Source organism: Bubalus kerabau, chromosome 1 (genome assembly GCF_029407905.1).
Source record: "Bubalus kerabau isolate K-KA32 ecotype Philippines breed swamp buffalo chromosome 1, PCC_UOA_SB_1v2, whole genome shotgun sequence".
Classification (NCBI taxonomy): domain Eukaryota; kingdom Metazoa; phylum Chordata; class Mammalia; order Artiodactyla; family Bovidae; genus Bubalus; species Bubalus kerabau.
The window spans coordinates 270,911,752-270,936,291 of record NC_073624.1 but is presented as its reverse complement, the minus strand read 5'-3'; the positions used below and the strand labels follow the sequence as shown (position 1 = coordinate 270,936,291).

At 36.3% G+C, this 24,540-nt stretch overlaps 1 protein-coding gene across 1 annotated transcript in view; it reads left to right on the top strand.

The window, feature by feature from the left end:
* SLCO4C1 (solute carrier organic anion transporter family member 4C1) overlaps positions 1 to 21,877 on the top strand; it is an 87,623-nt gene extending 65,746 nt beyond the window's left edge. Inside the window, exons 8-13 of the mRNA XM_055565547.1 lie at positions 352 to 547; positions 6,427 to 6,580; positions 10,144 to 10,334; positions 11,939 to 12,003; positions 16,353 to 16,490; positions 18,650 to 21,877. Coding sequence (XP_055421522.1) covers positions 352 to 547; positions 6,427 to 6,580; positions 10,144 to 10,334; positions 11,939 to 12,003; positions 16,353 to 16,490; positions 18,650 to 18,810 — 905 coding nt within the window. The 3' untranslated portion in view covers positions 18,811 to 21,877. The remainder of the gene's footprint in view (positions 1 to 351; positions 548 to 6,426; positions 6,581 to 10,143; positions 10,335 to 11,938; positions 12,004 to 16,352; positions 16,491 to 18,649) is intronic.
* Positions 21,878 to 24,540: the final 2,663 nt, after the last annotated feature.

Sequence of the window (24,540 nt, the reverse complement as noted above, 5' to 3'; positions counted from 1 at the left end):
GCTATATACATATTAATCTTAATATTCAAAGCATTAATTTTATTAACTTCTCGTTTTAATATGACTGTTAACTCATTTATGCATATTTCTAAATCACATGAATGCTTCATATGTTAGAACCAGAGTAGTACATGTTTTTGATGTTTTCCAATTTTTGGTATGAGGGAAGTAGAAGGTGCCATTTTCTATTGGGTTAAAATGGTATAAATTTATTAAAATTATATAAAAATCGACTGAGTGACTAACACACACACATATAAAAATTATTGTTTTAAAATAGTATAATTTTTGGTATAAATTACTGAGTATACTTGTATGTTTTCTCACTGTTTGTATCTTTTTTCTCATTAGGGACTGTTTTAATTCCTGGAGCTGCTCTTGGTCAGATTTTAGGTGGTGTTCTTGTTTCGAAATTCAAAATGACGTGTAAAAACATAATGAAGTTTGCTTTGCTCACATCTGTAATTTCACTTGTACTGACTTTTGTGTTTGCTTATGCCAACTGTGAAAATGAGCCATTTGCGGGTGTGTCTGAATCATATAATGGGTAAATATATTTCATTGCTTTTTGATATCAATATCAGAGTAATATACCGTGTGTGTATTTCCAAGTGTATGCTTTCTTAAAGAAAATGATGAGTAATTGGCTTAAAAAAAAATTGGAAGGCTGCTTTTCCTATGTAAGAATATGTAGTTTTTCTATTTAGTTTCAGTAACTGATATCATATTAAAAGTTGGATATTTTCAGGAAGAATTTAAGGAACAACTATTCTGTACTGAGTACTATGCTCAGGGATACAAAGATCAATATTACAGAATCTTTGTCCATAGTGGATTCAACATCCTAGGGAGAATTTCATGTTATATGTTCCTGTTGATTTAAATTTTGAAACTCCTTATGGTGAAATTCTTTCATTAGGTGGATTGAACATAGAGCAGGAGAGAAATTAAAATGAAGCTAGAACTAGGTGATGGTAATCATTGTTGTATTTACTTTAGAAGTTTGTTTTAAAGAAATAAGTTCTCGTTTTTCTGACCTATAAACATGTTTCTGCCTTTAACTGGTTTGACTATTTTATCTTTCTTTGCCTGGTTTATTCTGCTTTGAAATTGTAATCCACAAGTAGAGGATCAGGGCATTGTTCAGCAGAGTGTTTTATAGCCCACAGTACTGCTTTAATTGCTTGAATATATGTGTTTGAGACTGTTGAAGGGGATGTTGCACCAGGTCAGGAACTCTATAATTCTGTATTAATATAGATTCAGATAACATAAATATAGAGAAAAATTTGTCAATAGCATTCATGATTTGTAGCTAATGTTTATGTCTGTCATTCTATTAATGAAAAATGGCGAATCTTCTAAAGCAGTGTTTGGTTCAGCTTTATTACCATTATTCAGCATTTATTGCCTGCTTCGTCTGGTAGACTTTTACAGCAAAATTCCTACTCTAAAGGATTTTCCTGGGTAGCTGCATAGATTGGGAGACAGAACAGTGAATGAAAAGTGTGTTAGGTGTTGAGAGATATAAAGGGCTGTGGAATTCAGAAGAGAGCTTTTCAGTTTCTTTAATTTAGATTTAAGTAAGGCTTCATGGCACAATAGAGAAATAGGGCTAATATATCCTCTTAAATATACAAAAAGTTTCAGAGAGAAAGATTTGGAGAGAGGGAATGCAGAGGAATATGTTAAGCCAAAGCATACATGCTAGAAAGTGAAGGCTAGGTTCAGGTACTGGTTTGAATGGGACTTAAGTCATGTGTCTGGACATAGGAGGGAAATACCTGGAAAGGTTGAAAGGTAGATAGAGGATAAGTTGTACAGATGTGATTGACACCCATAAACTTCACCCAGATGTGCTCCAAGAAACCACAGTTTTTTGTATGTTCCTTTTAGAAGTACAGAAACTTCTACTCTATCACTTTGGCAAATGATGTAGATGTGAGTCCATCTGGTGTTTTCTACCTTAAACAAGAGTCACTACCCAATGAGTTATCCTTAGCTTACTCAGAAGGGAGGGCAAGTGAGGTGGTATCAGTTTGAGGTGTCTGTGGGGACTGGTCATGGAGAGAGATCAAGATATGGGACATAGAGATCGTGCTTAATTACATACACATTCTTAGTGATGAAAAGACTAAAAGTGAGTATACACACACACACACACACACACACGTGTGTGTGTGTGTGTGTGTGTGTGCTCAGTCATGTCTGACTTTTTGTGACAGCAGGGATAGTAGCCCACCAGGCTCCTCTGTTCATGGAATTTTCCAGGCAAGAGTACTGGAGTGGGTTGTCATTTCCTACTTCAGGAGATCTTCCCAACCCAGGGATAGAACCCATGTCTCTTGCATCTCCTGCATTGGCAGGTGAGTTCTGTACCACTGAGCCACCTGGAAAAACCCATACACACATACATATAGAGATAAAGCCAAGCCACAACAGAGGTGTGACAGCGTCAGATCATTTTTCTCTGTGGCCCTACATTCTTAATTTACCTCTGTACCCTGCATATTAAAATGTCCATATCATGGACCGCTTAGTCATAATAACCGTATGCAAGAAACTCACTTGTAAGAAAAAGTATATGGATAGAACAGACTTGGAAGCTTAAGAAATACCTCCTTAGTGAGTGGGAGAAAGAGAGGTTGTCAAGATGCAGGATTTCTAGTAGAGTGATGCCAAGAATCTTTGCCCTTTGCTGTGTAACCATAGATGAATAAAAAGCTTTTATAACTCTGAATTAATGAATTAGGCTTATTGTTAGGTTCATTCAAAGTCCTATATAACAGTATATCCAAAGCTTAAGATCAGTAATACTGATCATTTCAGGGGATGTTTGTAATATTCATAATATTTGAAATAAATGTGTTTTTAAATGTTTGATATGAGCACAACACTGGGCTTCCCAGGAGATGCAGTGATAAAGAATCTGCCTGCCAATGCAGGAGACACAGGAGATGCAGGTTTGATCCCTGGGTCAGGAAGATGCCCTGGAGGAGGAAAGGGCAACCCACTGTAGTTTTCTTGCCTGGAAAATTCCATGGACAGAGTTCTTGGGATCTCAAAGAGTCAGACACGACCAAGTACACACACACATGAGTACAACACTAAATTCAGTTGAAAGGAGATTGTCAATATTTCCAGAACTCTAGTAGTTATTAAAATTTGCCATTGTCCTATATCACCTTGGTAATCTATCTGTAAGATCTTTGGGTCTGTTTTGGTAATCAGTGTTGGTTATGGTGATTTGCATTTTACTTTATACTTAGTAAGTACACACAATATTTTTTCTTTCTATGGCCTAAAGCTGTAATTTCATTGCTTATCTGAAACAGCACCTTAAAGAGGCATATCCATCAAGGAGTTGCAATAGATTTAGGGAAATCTTTGCTTTTTGTAGAAGCATATTTATAGAATAATATTTTGGATTCAAATAAAACATTAATGATTAAATTCAGCTATTTGTGATTAAACATGTTTCTTATATCTACATATGTATATGTATAAACACACAGTTATGTGTATTTTTGTGTATATTAAATATAATATTAAAATTTTAATATTCAATTTTTTAAAAGTATTCAATTTTTTAAAATAAAATATTTTACATATTTTAAAAATTTAAAAAATCCATAAACTTAACAAACGTTGGCTGTTTTCCTGATAATAGTTCCCCCTTCACTTCATGAAATAAACCTTTACAAATATATAGGCTACAGTGACTAATCCTTGATAATAAGGAATATATTCTATATTTCTTTGTTTCTGTGGTAGTTTACATGACTGTCTTAAACTTTGATGCTCTTAGTAATCATTTATCAATAATATGGGAATTATAAGAATATTTTAATTTAAAAGTTACTGTGCAGAGACTATTTCTAGAGTTGCAGGGATAGTTTTTCTGTCACCTTATTTCTACATATATATTATAAACTAGATGAGAGCAGAGACTGTAATGCTTGATTTCATGAATGGAATCATGCTTGATAAAGAAATCTAGCCGCAGCTGGTAGAATAGATTTGAAGGAGAGGCTCCAAGCAGGAGATGAATTACTTGAAATTAACTCTTTGATCACCCTTTCCTTCAAATTCCCCACTGGTTATCTTCCTGTTTATATCCTTCTCTTTAATCTGTTTCCTGTATGAACTTCTTGTTTTCCACCTACTCTTTAAGTGTCACCTTTTTGCAATATAGCAGTTACTGCCTTCTAATAGTTAGATAAATCACTCATTTATGTCTTTCATCCCCAGTACAAGAACCGTTGCTTCATGGTTGCAGGAAATTTTATTCCACCCTGACTTCCATTCTTTTTCCTTCCTTCCTTTCTCTCTTTCTCTATCTTTATTTCTGTCTCTTTATTTATTTTGGATCTATATCCACTAAAGCACATAATTGGAGCTCGTTATGTATTCATGAAATACATGAACTCCCAGGACCTCTCTGTACTCTTCCCACTCTTTACATGGTTGATCTTATCATTCTCATAGTTTCAGCTACATCCATATGCAGATGGATATTAAGATACCTGGTTCCAGACCAAATTTCTTCACTGAATTTGGGACTCTTAATCTCAATATGCATTTATAAAACCATACCCATCGTCTCTTCCCCAAAACTAGCTCTTTTCTGCCAAAATGCCAGGTTAGACACTAGGAGTCATTCTTAACTCTTCCATTCGGTTCCTGTCTCCACTCAGCCAAACACTGAATATTACTGATTCTACATCCAAAATATTTCTCAAATCTGTTTTCTTTCATCAGTATTCTATTTCTCTACTACACATTGTCATAACTTATTGCCTGGGGTATTGTAACTGGAAACTTTGTATAACTCCTAGGGTTATTTCTTTAAAATGTACTTTTAACAATGTCATTTCTCAGTCTAAAATACTTGATTACCTTTTCAAAATAAGTTAAAGCCCTTTGTTTTCAACAAGGCTCATGAGGCACTCAATAATCTGATCCATGACTATTTTCCAACTAGATTTCCTATTACTCTCTGCCTTAGACGTCATTCATATTTCTCCATATAGAATGTAGAATGCTATTTCCCATCCTTATACCTTTTATCAGCTTCTCTGAAGTGCCTTTCGCCTTTCCCATTTACCCAGCTAACTGACTCATTGACGACTCAAGTAGCAGCCCTTCAACCCTCTTACCTAAACTGTGGCTTGTTTTAAGCATCACTTCTCAGTGCAGGTATCTAAAATGCATGTTGTTGATATCTGTAACCACAGTCTATAACCATATTATTGTATACATTTGGTCCATCTCTGCTCCTGGACTGTGAAATCTTTCAGGATGACAACCACCTTATCAGTGCTGTGGTCCCAATTCCTAGGATAGTGGCTTGCACTTGCTCAATATATGTTCGTTGAATGAATAAATAGATAAGGGATTGGAAAAATATCTTTGTCTATGCATGTGTGCTCAGTCATGTCCAACTCTTAGCAACCCTGCAGATTGTAGCCCACCAGGCTCCTCTGTCTGTGGAATTTTCCAGGCAAGAATACTGGATTGGGTTGCCATTTCCTTCTCCAGGGGATCTTCCTGACCCAGGGATCAAACCTGCAGTTTCTTGTGTCTCTTGCATTGCAGATGGCTTCTTTACCACTGCACCACATGGGAAGCCCATCTTTGCTGAGGGTAACCCTTTATATTTTAAAAGAGGTTGCCTCCTATTAAGAGGCAGGATGGAATAACAGTGAACCTGGGAACCAGGAATATTAGATGGCAGAGAAAGTTAAGTAAATTAATTCCTCTAGGCCTCAGTTTTCCCATTGATAAAGTGAGTATGCTCAACATTATAACTGTATTCATCCTTCCAGGTTCAACATTTTACCCGTTCCCTAGGGAAATACCCTGGAAAAGGAAATGGCAACCCACTCCAGTATTCTTGCCTGGAAAATCCCATGGACAGAGGAGTGTGGCAGGCTACAGTCTATGGGGTCACAAAGAGTCGGACACGACCGAGTGACTTCATTGTCTTTCATGTTAGGGAAATACTGTAGTGTCTGGAGACATTTTGGTTGTCATAGCTATGGGGATGCTACTGACATCCAGTGGGTAGAGGTTAGGGATGCTGTTGAACGTCTTAAAATCCCCAGAACCAGCCCTCCCCAACCCCCACCCAAAAAAAAAAAATTATCTGGTACCAAATGAGAAACCGCTTTGCTTACTCTGCTTATGTTTTTTAAAATATTGACAGACATTCTATTATATAGTTGTTGTTTCTACTGCCCATCTCTTCCACAAGAAGTTAAGCTCTATGTGAAAAGGCAGACATTTTGTTTGTTTGCTAATTAAATAAGCATTAAGTGAATGAATAAATGACTGAATGGCAAGATACAGCAATATTTGCTTCTGATCTGTTCATTAAAAGTTATAACGTAGATAATTTATCCATCTTTTATTTCATGCTGACAGGACAGGAGAACTGGGAAACTTGACGGCTCCTTGTAATGCCCACTGTAACTGCCTGCGATCGTATTATTATCCCATCTGTGGAGGAAATGGAGTCCAGTATTTTTCTCCCTGCTATGCAGGTTGTACACAATCTGTTTCCAAAATACATCCAAAGGTAACTTGTGTTTGCTCCTTTACTACCGTACGAGGCAGTATGTTTATGTATTTCTGGATGCCCTTCTGTCTTCCTCTAGTGGAGTTATGCTATGACCAGTCTCTTCTCCCTGGCCTACCGCCTCCATTCAGAAGCCAGGCATAAAGTTTCAGTCGAGTGAAATGAGTCAGCTCTAGAGCTCTGCTGTACAGCATTGTACCTACAGTCAACAATAATGCATTATACACTTACAATTCATTGTTGTTCTTGCCTTAATTTTTTAAAAAGGCCCCAACCACTCCCATTTTTTATGCCTCAGATTCAATTACTGTCACGGCAGTTCCTCACATATATCTTTAAGCATCACTTCCGAAATATTATTTACCTTTTTACATTTTTTAATTTTTTTTCAACTATACTGTATGTCCTTGAAGGCAGGAAACTTCTCTTATTCTTACTAAATACATTGTATATAATAAAAACTGAATAAATATTTGTTATTTTTAATTGATAAACGATGGACACATTAAAAAATGTGTAAATCACTAACCCATTCTCAAGTGCAAAGTTACTTTTGGTAGTGGATTAGAATGCATATTAACTTACCTGAATATGATTTATTTTAAATTCAATTAAATCATTTAAAAAAAATCCCATAGAATTTTGTTGTACTATATCTACAATCTAAAAATTCTATCTTCATTAAATTTAAAAGCCTTGGGAAAAATAATATTCACATTACTAGTAGTACATAATAGGTTATGTTATATATTAACAGATAATGTGATAACTTTGAAAAGATCTGAGGGAAATATATGATATAAAAGACTACAATGAATAAGATACATAAGAATTATATGACAAAACAGGACAATCTTGGTTATTTGAAATATGGATTAGTGATATGGCATTCTTTTTTTTCCTATATGAAGATAAGTTTAAGATCACAAAATTACTTCATATTTCTTTTAGAACTAACATGGATATCTGTGTGTGTGGTTATACATATTTATATGTTCATATACACACACATAAATATGCCTATGCATATGTGTACCTATCTAATGATTTTGTGTGTGATAAATACATTGAACATTTATCTTAGCAGAGATGTAGAATTTCATTTTTCTGCTGGGGGTAAACCAGAATGTGGGAAAGAGTATACATTTTTTTCATATTATCTAGCTTCAATTCAGTTCAGTTCAGTTGCTCAGTCGTGTCCGACTGCAACCCCATGAACTGCAGCACGCCAGGCTTCCCTGTCCATCACCAACTCCTGGAGCTTACTAGATTTAAAAATAGTTTAAATTTTGCTTATTAGATTTAAAAATAGTGGTCTAAGAATATTGAAAATATGGCAGAAAAAAATGTGATAAATCATAGCAGATTTAATAGACTTCATTGACATGTGCAGTTTTAATCCTTGGAATAAAACCAATTAATTAGATCACTACCATAAAGTTCCTATAAAAATGTAGGAAAGACATCAGGAAGATTTTTAAAGCCCCAGAACTGAGGGTTACCATACTTTCAAATCTGTGGACATTTGGGGAGGCTTTAGTTTCAAAACAGGTTGAAAAAATTAGGTATTTGTGTCAGTTATAAGGAATCAAATTCCACAAGTGAGCATGGTACATATCACAGATTCAGAACTATCTAGAAGGTAAACTGTTCCTTTGAGAAGCAGATAAGTAGGTAGCTTTTTCCTGTATATTAAAATAATCAAAAAAATATCAGTAAGTGCTACTAATTAACTTTGATTAGAAGATTACGACAAGGAATTAAATTGTTGGAAGGGTTTTATCCACATATCAAAATGTATAGACACAAATAACATCCTGCACAAGGAAACCAATATAAATGAATAAATAAATAAGTAAATAAATAAAAAATTCTAATACCCAAAGCACACCTGAAATGGTATTGGTCATTTTGACATGGTTAATTCAATATTTGTATTTGTCACCATATATTATCATTACTGTTTTAAACAGTAAAGTTGTCTTCTTGTAATTGTTTTAGAAAAGCAAGTTAGTTTGACTTCCAAATTTTCTATTTGTCCTGGTTTTTTTTTATGCCCAGCTAATCCGTGTAACAACTCATTTTTTCACTGGATTTTTTAAATGAAATATTTTAGATAGGCAAAAATGCATTAATAATAATGTAATAAAGAACTGTACACGTTTGTTCACAGAAATAGAATATATTTCGTACCAGTGGTCTAAACGACAGAAACAGATGTTAACTAACAGCTAGCTATATTATAGGCAACTGTATATTTTTTTATGTAAGGGAGTTGTAAAATTTCATTAGGATAGAAAATACTGTTTTCAGTTTTTCTTCTTAATATTTCTAAAGGCTCCATTATTTCATTATTTGGTGTATCTGGTTGCTGAGTCCATAACAGTCATTTTAGGAATGTCACCTCCACATCTGGGTTTCCTGAATCAGTCCCAGTGGTTTGTGGCCTTTGGGGCAATGAAAGCACTGATTCACCTTGACTTCTCTAGCTCTGCTCTGACTTTACTGTGGCCTTAAACATAGACAAAGATTTGTAGTGAGGATAAAGTTGAGATGTAAAAAGCCTTTGCAAAATGATTATGCCTCACTTTTCATACACCTGAATTATTTTCCTACAAAAGTAATACTTGTGATTTTTAAAACATTTTACTTTCCAACATATCATGCTATTATAGTATACATGTATATATACATGTATATGTGTATACATATATTAAATGGTTAATTTTTATATGTAAAATAACCTTTAGGATAATGTAATAACTTGTTTTTTGTTTATGGTAAATATGCCATCTTAAGAGGGATACAGTTTCCTTTTTTAGAAAATTAAAGTAAAAAGTTCAGTTGAAAGCAGTATTTTTTTCCCCAAACTCTTGTATTATTTAATTTTACTGTGGCAAACACTTAAAATTATATTAAGTGTTTGTTCTTTCAAGCTAGCATAGATAGTGAGATTGTCACAATGCATGCTTTTCTTTGTATCATAATAATGGAAAAGAAGAAAATTAGCAGGAAAACTGTTTGAGCAATTGAATAGTTCTATTGAAAGCAGTCTAGAATGTGTGTGTGTGTGTGTGCACTCCATTGTGTCTGACTCTTTGTGACCCCTTGGACTGTAACCAACCAGGCTCCTCTGTCCATGGGATTCTCCAGGGAAAGATACTGGAGTGGGTTGCCATTCTCTCTCCAGAGGATCTTCCTGACCCAGGGATTGAATCTGGGTCTCCAGCATTGCAGGCAGATTCTTTACCATCTGAGCCACCAGGGAAGCCCCCTAGATCATCTAATAGTTATATTCTTGTCAATTTGTCTTATAAGACATGAATCAGTAACAGGTTACAAATTAAAATCATAGACACATAAGTCAAATACAGAGTATTCTACTTTGTAAATATGGCCCTTTGTTTTCAGTTGCTTAATTTCTTAAGGGTTATCATTGTTTGTTGTGTTTGAATTAAGATTGTGTAAGAGTGTTTGCCATGTCTAGAAATCACTTAATTTGCAATGATAAAATATGTTTTCAAGATAAGCACTTTCCATATATTTATGTCTAATATTTCTAGGTATATTATAACTGTTCATGTATTGAAGGGGAAATTCACATTACACCTACTCCATCAAGTGTTAGTCTTGAAGCTCAAGCTGGAAAGTGTTCCAGTCAATGTAAAAACTTGCCCCCATTCCTTGGCATTTTCTTTGCTGCAATTGTTTTTACCTTCATGGCCGGTACTCCTATAACTGTGTCCATCCTAAGGTATGTGTTACATTGTGAAATTTGCTATCCCTAAGGCAACATGTTGAATGAAAAAGAAAATGGACTCAGGGATGCATTTGGGGTTTATATTGACTGTTGGTTCCATTACTAATTCAGCCCTCACTAGATCATTAGTTCTATGGCATTGGAAGAGCTACCTCATTGAACCTGAGATGTTTGAGGCTTTAATGAGATCATGGTTGTGAAAGTGTCTTAACATTACCTACTTGACATCTGGTCAATGCTATTTTCTCTGCTCCTGTAATGAGGCTTCAGTTGTAAGCTGTGGTTATGATCAGTTGTATTTGAGTATGATGGAAATGGCAGTGCATTCCACATGTCAGAATCAGAATGATGGGCATTCTGCCTTATACAGTAGGTGCTGTTATAGTAAACCTTCCCATAAACAGTAAAAACGCTGCCTGTCACCGGGCTCTTCACAGTGTTTCATAGTTTCATTGCCTCTTCCTTCTTGTGTGTGTGTGTGTGTGTGTTAGTCATTCAGTTGTGTCCAACTCTTATTTTAATTAATTTATTTTTTAATTAAAGAATAATTGCTTTACAGAATTTTGTTGTTTTCTGTTGAACATCAACATGAATCAGCCATAGGTGTACATATCCCCTCCGTCTTGAACCTCCTCTTTGCAACCCCATGATCTATAGCCCCCCAGGCTCCTCTGTTCATGGGATTTTCCAGGCAAGAGTACTGGAGTGTGTTGCCTTTCCCTTCTCCAGGGGATCTTCCCAAACCAGGGATTGAACACAGGTCTCCTACATTGGGACATGGATTCTTTATCATCTGAGCTATAAAATATTTCCTATTTGCCCTTTTACAAGCTCGTCAGCCTTGTATATTTCCTAACAAACTAGTTTTTTTCCCTCTTCAGTCTTTGTTTCTTGATACTCAGTCACTACCTTTCCACATACTTTTTGACAAGTGGAAACTTTAGAGATTTTGTCTAAAAACATTAAGTAGTCTGTTAATATTACACCTATTTTATCTACATCACCATTTACCTACATATTTGTTTTTTAAAGACGGATCTCCTTTATCTCCTGTCTAACTCTCTTGTGTGCCAACATCATGTCTCATCCATCTTTGAGAGTTATTACTGAAAGGACTTGTTGTGGAATCAAATCGAGTGTCAGAAACTGTTTTACACTGACTCTAATTTGTAACTTTAACTCACAGGTGTAATTTCTGTCTCAATGTTAGTAAGAGAGTAAGAATTATTTGCTTGCAACTTAAGTCATGTAACTTGTAACATACAGAATAATCAAATAGTCAAGAAGAAATAGTCTGGTTAATGAATGTCGTTTCTCCTTTATGTTTGGTGTTATTCCTACATATTCTGTGTATTTGTTAAAACTCATTTGACTCTCTTTGGTATTATTTGCACTATTTTAGTTTAGATAAAATTTTTCTTCTCTTACAATTCCAGAAAGGTTGAACTGTATATAAGCTGTTATAAATAATTGTTTACTTCCTGTGTATAATGTTTGCTTTAATCTAGAAATGTTGAGCTCATATAAAAATGAATTTTCTCAAAGAGTAAATATACTATACAACTATTTTTTGTCTCCTATGCATTAAATATATCCAGGTGTGTTAATCAAAGACAGCGATCTCTAGCATTGGGAATACAGTGTACGTTGCTTCGATTATTAGGTATGTCATCTTTCTAAGTGCATTGGTAACTGCTGACTATTTTTATTCCTTACTGTTATTGATTTATTTACTTACAATATGTGCCAATAAAACAATTAGTTTATTTGTAGTGGGCAACTACATAATTGTCTTTGAAGAAAACTATCTTCCACTATTCAAGATGTAGTATTTATATATCACATAAAAAGATACAGACTTTACTTTTTACCTGATTGATTACCTGTTGTTTCCAATTCTGTTGCAAATATAACGCTAAAGAGTATATTATATTTATTTAAAATATGACATATGATCACCAGCACGTTTCTAATAGAGCACAGTAAAAGACAAATTTTTTGTTTATTCACATAAAACCTACTACCAACATAAATTATGATAAAACCTTATTTATTGCCATTGTAATTCCTTTTTCTCCCTGTATTTAACTCCATTTGGGACATAATCTTCTTGCATTAGCAGTGAAAAATAATGACTTTGTATGTTTCAATAAAAACTGTACTGTAAATATTGTGTCTAGTTAAAAATTGATGAAAGAAATAACTGCAGATCAGATCAGATCAGTCCAGTCACTCAGTCATGTCCGACTCTTTGCGACCCCATGAATCGCAGCACGCCAGGCCTCCCTGTTCTTCACCAACTCCCAGAGTTCACTCAGACTCACGTCCATCGAGTCAGTGATGCCATCCAGCCATCTCACCCTCTGTCGTCCCCCTCTCCTCCTGCCCCCAATCCCTCCCAGCATCAGAGTCTTTTCCAATGAGTCAACTCTTCGCATGAGGTGGCCAAAGTACTGGAGTTACAGCTTTAGCATCATTCCTTCCAAAGAAATCCCAGGGCTGATCTCCTTCAGAATGGACTGGTTGGATCTCCTTGCAGTCCAAGGGACTCTCAAGAGTCTTCTCCAACACCACAGTTCAAAAGCATCAATTCTTCGGTGCTCAGCCTTCTTCACAGTCCAACTCTCACATCCATACATGGCCACTGGAAAAACCATAGCCTTGACTAGACGGACCTTTGTTGGTAAAGTAATGTCTCTGCTTTTGAATATGCTATCTAGGTTGGTCATAACTTTCCTTCCAAGGAGTAAGCATCTTTTAATTTCATGGCTGCAGTCACCATCTGTAGTGATTTTGGAGCCCAAAAAAATAAAGTCTGACACTGTTTCCACTGTTTCCCCATCTATTTCCCATGAAGTGATGGGACCGGATGCCATGATCTTCGTTTTCTGAATGTTGAGCTTTAAGCCAACTTTTTCACTCTCCACTTTCACTTTCATCAAGTGGCTTTTGAGTTCCTCTTCACTTTCTGCCATAAGGGTGGTGTCATCTGCATATCTGAGGTTATTGATATTTCTCCTGGCAATCTTGATTCCAGTTTGTGTTTCTTCCAGTCCAGCATTTCTCATGATGTTCTCTGCATATAAGTTAAATAAACAGGGTGACAATATACAGCCTTGACATACTCCTTTTCCTATTTGGAACCAGTCTGTTGTTCCAAGCACAGTTCTAACTGTTGCTTCCTGACGTGCATACAAATTTCTCAAGAGGCAGATGAGGTGGTCTGGTATTCCCATCTCTTTCCGAATTTTCCACAGTTTATTGTGATCCACACAGTCAAAGGCTTTGGCATAGTCAATAAAGCAGAAATAGATGTTTTTCTGGAACTCTCTTGCTTTTTCTATGATCCAGCGGATGTTGGCAATTTGATCTCTGGTTCCTCTGCCTTTTCTAAAACTAGCTTGAACATCAGGAAGTTCATGGTTCACGTATTGCTGAAGCCTGGCTTGGAGAATTTTGAGCATTACTTTACTAGCGTGTGAGATGAGTGCAATTGTGTGGTAGTTTGAGCATTCTTTGGCATTGTAAGCCCCCTAAAATGTAAGATTCAAGATATAGGAAGAATAATAAGACAGAAACATGTCTTACACATAATTATTTGTGTGTATAATTTTACATATAATATACACTGCCGGGAGCTGGTGAGAGGCACTCCGCTCATGGCAAAGGTCATAAGGAAGTAGGCTCGGCATACGCAAAGGCGGGATCGAGCCTTAGGAGTCCCCCTGAATATTCTCGAGCATCTACCCCCAAAAAACCAGAGTCTGCCTACTTTACTGCTTTGTGCTCTCACCTCTGACTTTTCGGGGGGCTGTCCCCCACCACCATCTCACTCTCTCTGATAAAGAGTTAACTTACAGCTCCAGTTAATAAGTTCCTGGGCATTGCTGCTGCTGCTGCTAAGTTGCTTCAGTCGTGTCCAACTCTGTGCAACCCCAGAGATGGCAGCCCACCAGGCTCCCCGTCCCTGGGTTTCTCCAGGCAAGAACACTGGAGTGGGTTGCCGTTTCCTTCTCCAGTGCATAAAAGTGAAAAGTGAAAGTGAAGTCACTCAGTCGTGTCCGACTCCTAGCGACCCCATGGACTGCAGCCTACCAGGCTCCTCCATCCATGGGATTCTCCAGGCAAGAGTACTGGAGTGGGGTGCCATCGCCTTCTCCATCCTGGGCATTAGGAGTGTTTAAATCCAAACCCCTCAGATAGCTCTCTAACTCGCCTGACAAGTTTACCCGGACTCCTACAGCTATGCATACAATTGTTTACAATCTCCCAGCCTTGAGAGGCACGGGAAGCTTAAGACCTCTCAGAGAGTTAGAAACTGTCAGAATAAAACTAGTAAAAGATTTCATTGATGAGCCAATTTTTGCTGCCAAGTTTCCACATCCCCTGTATTGTATCCTTGAATGTGTATTAATTAATATAGTTGGTATGTAGAAAAAATAAGTAGTGGCCTTGGTGTTAGCAACTTTAGACCCTTAAGGTAATAAATTCTTTCCTTTGTTGTAAACCCACTGCACCTCTGCCCTATAGGAATGCAACTTTATCTAACACCTTCGGAGGATGGCGCCAAACCTTAAAATAATTACTCTTAGAGAAAATAAGTCTTACAGTTGACAAACCTTTGTCAAGAGTCATAAAATGTTAATAGGCCTTCTGGCCAGAAGATGATGTAAATCACCTAAACCATTTGTATAAGATAAGTTTGCAGAAAAGAAACCCTGGTTTTCTATAAGGATCAAAGACTGCTGACTTTGTATGATTTCACATCCCCTATTATCCTCTATGTGTAACTTGGGGTATAAAAGCCCCTGTTGAAAATAAAGCTACGGGCCTTGCTCACCAAAGCTTGGTCTCCCCATGTCATGCTTTTTCTCAATTTCTGGCTGAAGTTTCCATCTGGAGCGCGGAGGTCCTCTGGGACCATTTATTTGCCTGGGCTTCTAAGACCCACTTGAGAAGGTGTCTAAGGTGGGGCACCTTCCGCTATTCGAGAGGCTATGCAGCCTCCGTGGTCAGAGCTAACCTGGTGTCACAGGTTATATTGATTTTCTGTGTAAACCAAGCTACTCAGCCTCTTTTCTCCACTGAATTTTCCTACTGAGCTATCCTCATGCTATTACTCTTTATATCTCTAATTAATATTTAAATAAATCACCAACGCCATCTCTCCTTCGAATACCCTGGATCAGCCAGGGCTGGACCCCGGCAATACACATAATGTTACAATTGTTTATAAAAACGAAAACCAAAAGCAGGGAACATTAGAGATCCCCTAGACCAATTTCCCCCTTTTTTAGATGAATAAATTAAGGACCTGAGAGATTCAGGGATTTGCCCATAGTTGTACAATTAATGGTGAACTCAACATGTTAGTGTGAATGTGTTTGTGCATGTACACTCCCATGCACATACATGTCAGTGTATGTATGTATATACAGTATATATATATGTATACTCACACACCCGTATTACTTTACATGCACATGTACACTATATACATACACATAATACATATGCTGAAGTTTAGGAGACTTATTCCATGCATCAGATATTTATTTTGATTTTTTAAAAATATAATAGGTAATTTCAAAGACATTTATTAGAAAAGCAATGAACAAAAATATTTCTTTAAATATTAATCCAACACATTAACATTTATTAATGTTTTATTTAATAGCAAATAATACATTATTTATTATATATCATTTATTTATAAATAATAATTTATTAATTAATAAAGTACTATTTATTGATGTATTAATCTAATAGATTAATAAAATGTTTATTAAAATAAATTTTGAATTGACTAGAAATATATAATAATTATCTGTAATTGTTTTAGAATGTTTTATCTGTGTTTCTTTATATTCCTATCACGTGCACATGAACTGATTCATTTGTAGGATAGACAGATTAATACCTGTTTCCCATTTATGTAGAAAATATATGTAAAAACCCTGTTACTGTAAACTATAACCTTCACTCGTGTATTTTACATGTGATTTCTTTTAGGCACCATACCTGGACCTATTATATTTGGCAGCACAATAGACAGCACATGTATTCTCTGGGATATTAACGATTGTGGAAGTAAAGGAGCTTGCTGGATTTATAATAACGTCAGGATGGCGTATATGCTAGTGGCCATAAGTAAGTGGTGACTTCTTGATAACTTTGCAGTAAATGGATTATGACAAGAGAAAAGATATCTTATTGTTTCTTACTTAGGTTTTGACATGTTTTGGTCCATTCAGTTGGACTGTCCTTTAGTCCTGAAGCAGAGATCAGTTATCAAAGCATGTTTTAAAAGGCCATGTCTAGAGTCTGTGAGGCACAGTCCAAGATAGAAGGGAGTAACATTTTAGCTGTCCTTGCATCACATATTATATAATTTTCTTTTAACAATTTTTCTCAATTTTTTTTGGAAAGTATAACAAAAAGCTAAAAGGGAATTCTGATAAACTTGAATGACTGTCATCTAAGCACCTGGGCTTTGGAGAGCACATAGAGCCTAGGTCAGGATGTATTCTTGGCTCTAAGGTACTTCCTAAGAGACCTAAATATAATAATAAAAAAAAATGATATATTCCTAAAATATATCATATTTTTATGATATAACAGGTTAGCTGTGATGTTTAACCCATTTTGCCTTCAGAAGATAAAATTAGAAAATTTAAAAAACAACCTAAGAAATTGTGCTTAGTTGCTCAGTTGTGTCCAACTCTTTGTGATCCTGTGGACTGTAGCCCACCAGGCTCTTCTGTCCATGGGGATTCTCAGGGCAAGAATACTGGAGGGGGTTGCCATGCCCTCCTCAAGGGGATTTCCCAACACAGGGATTGAACCCAGGTCTCCTGCATTGCAGGCAGATTCTTTACTGTCTGAGCCACCAGGGAAGCCCATGAATACTGGAATGGGTAGCCTGTCCATTCTCCAGGGGAACTTCCCAGCCCAGGAATTGAACCGGGGTCTCCTGCATTGCAGGTGGATTCTTTACCAACTGAGCTATCAGGGAAGCCCCTTATTTCTCCTACATGTGTTTAAATTCAGAGTATGCTGTCTGAATTCAGTGGATAATAAATTATCCACTGAAGAAATAAATACATAAATCTAGGAAAACAATGAGATGATAAATATTGACTAAAATAGGCAAAATTAATCTTCCCATCACTTTTACCTGTTAAGAAACATTTTTTATTCAGTGTATTTTTATGTTTAAAAATTTATTTAAGTGGTTATGCTTATACTTTTTGACCAAAAATGTAGATAATTAATTTTTCTTTTACCTACTCAGTGATAAATATGAGAATTCCTCCACCAGAAACATATGTACCTTTAAATATTCCAAAAATATTATAATAATAGTACCTATAATTAGTCTAAATCTAGAAATGCTTAGCTCAATGAGTATTTCTGTTTCTCATATACCCAGTTTGAGTAAAATATTAATGATTAATACAAATTAGCTACTGCAAAAACTACAATGTGAGGTCATTTAATATATTTAGTTAGCACTTAGATGCTTGTACGCTGACCAGAAATAGTTTCTTTAAAGAGAGAGAGCCTCTTTTTAATTTTTAAAACTTTGGTAAGAAAGGTGATATTCTTTCAAAGAATGCTCAGAGTTCTTTGAAAATAAATTGAAGCCTGTGATGTGAATCTAAATGTTTCATATTTTTAGTTGATGCTTAAAGGTAAATTTTAAGTACTGAATATTATATATTACCAAAGAGACTTTCTCCTAAGAACTCTGAAGCTTTTTTTATTTTTAGAATTACTTTTCATCATGGACACAAAAATGTTGCAACTGATTATTCAGGTTCAATGATGATGTACGCTATCAGTATCTTTCCTTGGTTAAGAATGTACATGCTGTGTATGCTGTGCTATGCTGAGTCGCTTCAGTCGTGTCTGACTCTTTGCAACCCTGTGAACTGTAGCCCACCAGGTTCCTCTGTCCATGGATTCTCCAGGCAAGAATAGTGGAGTGGATTGCCATGCCCTTCTCCAGAAGAATGTACAATCATAGCCAAAAAATAGAATAGTTATTGTATATTTTTGTTGTTTAGAAAAAGAAGACTCATTCATTGATTTGTAGACAATGTTCTATTGAAAACTATCACCTTTCTTACTAAAGTTTTAAAAATTAAAAACATAGAGCTAATTGCCTGTATACTCCTTTTTTTTTACATGAAAGTGAAAGTTTCTTTATGTAGTGAGATTCTATTCATGAAGAATTTTCAATGAGGATCAATTTTTGTAATAATTAAAGCCTAAAATCCATGATTAATTACTGTTTTTCTATTTAGGTGTTACTTGTAAAATTATCACTGTTTTCTTCAATGGACTTGCAGTCTTTTTGTATAAACCACCACCGTCAGTCACAGATGTGGCATTTCAAAATCAGAATGCAGTTTTGACTGCGGTTTCATTAGAATGTGATCTCAGCAAAGCAGGGAATGACGGATGAAACAGCAAAAGAGAAGATTGAAAATCGGCCTGCATTTGTAAGAATGCATGTTATCACTGCAGCATTAACTATCCAATATGGGCAATCATATTTTAGAAATTGGTTTTTTATAATTAAATGTGTTTCCTGTATATGTATGAACTCTGAATTTGTTTTTGTTTTAATATAAGAAACAGACCTGTGCCTTCAAAGCCCATCAAAAGCCTCAGAACACACACACACACACACACACACACAGATGAAATCCCCAGCTAATAAACAATACTAGAAAGAAAAGCCAATGTTTGCTTAACAGTTTACATTTTAAAACCAAAGTGATGTTTCTATCCCTCTTACAACTTGTTTTATTTTAATTATCATTGTCAGTAGTTTGGCCTTTTTAAGAAAATTCATGGTGTAAAAATTTAAATATATTTAGTCTAAGTTCTAAGTTTCAAGAACTATTATTGAAAGAACATGAATTTAAAACCATCTAAATAATATTATTTGCTTTTAAATTTATATGTACTAGTCTGTCCTTGATTTATTACAGACAGTCAGTGAACTGTTAGAGTGCTGGTTACTTATCTTTTCTGTGTCCCAGTACATAGTGCATTCAGAAATATTGCATTCTATACACATATCTTCACTTTAACTCAGGAATTCCAGAAAGTGACTTGTTGATATTGCTGATTTTTAACATTTTTATTATTCTGTGATAGTATTATTCAGTTCCATGTCTTCCAGAGGAAGGTGTCAGCTTCAGTAAAGTGCCAATTAGGTAGGAAAAGATTTCTTTTTTTTAAAAAAAGTGGCTTATGTCCATTTTATTGATTTTCTTTAAAAAGCTTTCTTCATGAACTATGATCAGTGTTTATATACTCAGTAGCTCAACTTTTCTCGTTTGAAAAACAGATCACCTAGTACATCACTTATAGCACATAAGCAGTGCTTTGCTTATAGTAGGCATGTATTATTGTTTGGTTAAAACATTAAACTCTACTTTTAACTAATCTGTGTATTTAAAGATTAAGTATTTCACATATATAGCATTATAATTCCATTTTTTCAGCTCAGACTTCAGCCAACTTTGTGTACTCAGAATTGTGGAGGAAATATATCAGTAAACATCAATAGAAATAACTTCTACCTGGTCAAGAACTTTACTGATTAAGAAAATTGTTGAAGTTCATACCCATTTGAAATTTCATAAAATAAGGTAACTGGTTTGATAAGACTCATTATCAGCTTTTTCCTAGGTTAGCTGTTTACAATCAGTGTTTTATTGAGTAACGAAATGGGTAAAGGCCTGATAGGAGACCAGGATCAGAAGCACTAGTAATTCACAGAATTTTGAAGAGTTATATTTTGTGGTAATTGGTGGCCAGAGGCAATTCAAAAATTGAGTAGCATTTATAGATTGAGATGCAAGGAGTGAATTTGAAGTGAGGCAAGCAAGCACACGTGAATATTAGGGAATTGGAGGAGCAGTGGGTCACTCATTAGAGAGACAGATCTACTTAAACTAGGAACACGTAAGCGCTAAAGGCTGAAGCCAGAATGGGTGGTCAAAAACCCAGGTGCTTGAGAAACAGGAAATGCATAACAACCAAAGAGACAGTTCAAGGTAGACGGGAACAAACATGTGATACTCCCAATTCAGAAGCAGTCTCCCTCCTACCCAGCCACACACACACACATTTTAGATTATTTTTTTAGTTCGGCTGTGTGGGTTTTCGTTGCTGCTCAGGCTTTTTCCTAGTTGCTGGGGGCAGGGACCACTCTCCAGCGGCAGTACTCAGGCTTCTCATTGGGGTAGCTTCTCTTCTTGCAGAACATGGCCTCCTGGATGCACTTAAATACTGCAGATCCGGGCTCTAGAGCAGAGGCTCAACAGTTGTGGTAGACGGGCTTAGTTGCTCCGTGGCATGTAGGGTCTTCCTGGACTAGGGATTGAACCCATGTCACCTGCATTGGGAGGCGGGTTCTTTATAATGAGTCACCAGGGAAGCGCCACTCAGACACATTTTAAATGTTTCTTAGAGCTAAGGCTAAAGGGAGATTTTAGGCTTTTTATATCCTATGTGTGGGGCTTCCATAGTGGCTGAGTGGTTAAGAATCTGCCTGCCAATGCAGGAGACGTGGGTTCGATCCCTGGGTTGAGCAGATCCCCTGGAGAAGGAAATGGCAGCCCATCCCAATATGCTTGCCTGGAAAATCCCATGGACAGAGGAGCCTGGTGGGCTACAGTCCAGGGTGTCATAAAAGAGTTGGGCGCGACTTAGCGACTGAACAGCAGCAACCCTATATGTGGAAGCTGGGAGTTGATTGGAAACATTTTCTAGATGTAAAATAATGGCAAATCCTTAAGAACTCATTTATAGAGTGGAAACAAAAACTATAAAACGTATTAGTCTAAAGCTACTTGAGAGAAAAGAAAAAAATCACTCCACTCATAGAAATAGTTGAATGAATAAGTCACTAAATGATTGGCATTCACAATGATTTTTAGTTATAAAGGGTTTCATTGTGTTCAGCATACTCAATTTTATTAGACGATAAACATTTTTACAAAATTTGTAATGAAAATGATTAAAGTGAAAATAATTTTGGCACTTCTGAAAGAAGTCAGACTCATTTATAACATACATATTTACAAAGAATACCTCCTCTTATGCCAGGGCAATATAGACACTACTATAATTTTTAAACATTGTTTATTCTTTTGAAGTTACCTAGATTATATGAATTAGTATTATGCTACTTTTAGAACATAATTTTTTATAATATGTATTTTTCACAATTTATAATGATTTTTAAGTTTGTAATTTGGTGATTTTTTTGTACATAATTGAAGGTATGTCTTAAAATTTAACATTTGAATTTTCTTAATTGTAGGAAATACAAATGTAAAACCTTTATATATGGAAGGAACTGTACAATTGTTTAGCTGTATAAATTGGAGGAAAATGCAAATAAAATTTTAGCTCTATTTTTTCAATTTTTATTATAAATAATTATGTGAAATCTATATATTTTAAAATATCAATATGTTTGTACTTGTTTAAGTGTTTAATCTTATTAAAGTAACAGATTTAAAAATATGATTTATCTCTGTTTATGTATACACACACATTTGTTGGTTGGGAGAGGGAAAATCTGACCTGTTGAACTTGCGAATGTAATTTACTGCAATGATTTCTGCTGTCTCAGTGGATGTATTTAATTCAGTATAAGCCATTCATTATGAAATATATACTAAGATTCTTTCACACAAAAGTTTCCATGTAAAGCAGATGAATATATAGGATTGATATAATAAGGATTTGTGTTAACAGATGGTTTGTTTGGAAGTATCTGACACCAAAAGTAATGTGTCTTCAAAAGGCTATACATTTAATTCATCATGGATTATCAAAATACTCAGTACAATATCTTTAAAGAAATCACATTGGTCATTAATTTGAGATGTAATGATGTTTTGCCCTCACTTTAACACATTCAGTTTCCTTTAGCATTTTGTACTCCAGACAATAACACTAACATGTTAAATTTGTTGTTTTTCAGTTACTCAGTCATGTCTGACTCAGTCATGTCATGACTGCAGCATGCCAGAGTTTCCTGTCCTTCATTATCTCCCAGAGTCCACCCAAACCCATGTTCACTGAGTTGGTAATGCCATCCAAACATCTCATCCTCTGTCGTCCCCTTCTCCTTTTGCCTTCAATCTTTCCCAGCATCAGGGTCTTTCTCAATGAATGAGGCAGCTCTTTGCATCAGGTGGCCAAAGTACTGGAACTTCATGTAAGTGATCTAAAATAACTAAGCAATCAGAATCAGATCTGGTGAAGTGGATCAAAACATTTTAGCATTTTAGCATGATTGCCAGAGAAGGCAATGGCACCCCACTCCAGTACTCTTGCCTGGAAAATCCCATGGACAGAGGAGCCTGGTAGGCTGCAGTCCATGGGGTCGCTGAGGGTCGGACACGACTGAGCGACTTCACTTTCACTTTTCACTTTCATGTATTGGAGAAGGAAATGGCAACCCACTCCAGCATTCTTGCCTGGAGAATCCCAAGGACGGCAGAGCCTGGTGGGCTGCCGTCTATGGGGTCGCACAGAGTCGGACACGACTGAAGCGACTTAGCAGCAGCAGCAGCAGCAGCATGATTGTAAGTGTATCAGTGGTATACCTCCGTGACCAGGTGACTGAGTGGGAGCGGTTGCCATTGCTGTTCATGTGGCAAGAGCATGTCTGCCCCATATCACTGACCCAGGAAAAGATCCAAGGACAAAATGCACAGTACAATTTCCACTAAATGAGTGTCACTTTTACACCATCTGAAGGTTCGAAAAAACTATGTTGAACCATCCTAAGTTTGAGACTGTCTGTAGTGAGGAATTTAACCTACTCTGCTTCAGTTCAGTTCAGTTCAGTTCAGTTGCTCAGTTGTGTCCGACTCTTTGCAACCCCATGAACTGCAGCACACCAGGCCTCCCTGTCCATCACCAACTCCTGGAGTCCATCCAAACCCATGTCCATTGAGTCGGTGATGCCATCCAGCCATCTCATCCTCTGTCGTCCCCTTCTCCTCCCACTTTCAATCTTTACCAGCATCAGGGTCATTTCCAATGAGTCAGCTCTTCACATCAGGTGGCCCAAGTTTTGGAGTTTCAGCTTCAACATCAGTCCTTCCAAAGAACACCCAGGACTGATCTCCTTTAGAATGGACTGGTTGGATCTGCTTGCAGTCCAAGGGACTTTCAAGAGTCTTCGCCAACCCCACAGTTCAAAAACATCAATTCTTCAGTGCTCAGCTTTCTTTATAGTCCAGCTCTCACATCTGTACATGACTATTGGAAAAACCATAGCTTTGACTAGACAGACTTTTGTTGGCAAAGTAATGTCTCTGCTTTTCAATATGCTGTCTAGGTTAGTCATAACTTTCCTTCCAAGGAATAAGCATCTTTTAATTTCATGGCTGCGATCCATGTGATTTTGGAGCCCCAAAAAATAAAGTCTGCCCCTGTTTCCCCATCAATTTGCCATGAAGTGACGGGACTGGATGCCATGATCTTAGTTTACTGAATGTTGAGCTTTAAGCCAACTTTTTCAGTCTCCTCTTTCACTTTTATCAAGAGGCTTCTTAGTTCCTCTTCACTTTCTGCCATAAGGGTGCTGTCATCTGCATATCTGAGGTTATTGATATTTCTCCCGGCAATCTTGATTCCAGCTTGTGCTTCTTCCAGCCCAGTGTTTCTCATGATGTACTCTGCATATAAGTTAAATAAGCAGAAGCTTGTCCAAGATAAGGAAAAATGGAATCACTGATTCAAACGTGTCTGAATGTTTTTCCCCTTCTCTCTCTTTTCCTTGTTTAATATATATCCTTCTTTTGCCTTGGTTAGGTTAAATCAGTCTATTGTTAGCTTTCTGTCTCTGTAAGTGGTATAATGATGATTATCATGGATCTTTGACAAGGAGTTTCAAGGCCTGAAAATTAGCGGCAGCAAAACCTATTGGATAACACTACCCATGAAAACACTTTTTAAAAAAATAGCAGAGATCAGATAATTCTAGTGAAAATGAGGCTGCTCTTGCTTGAAAATATCAGTTGTTATTATCTCGGGTATGAGCTGGACATACATATGGTTTATACTCACTACAGTTCTGCTGTTTCACATGTGAGACAGCTAACACCAAGGGAAATTAAGTTTTCAAGGCTGAAAAGCTAATAAGTGGTCAGAG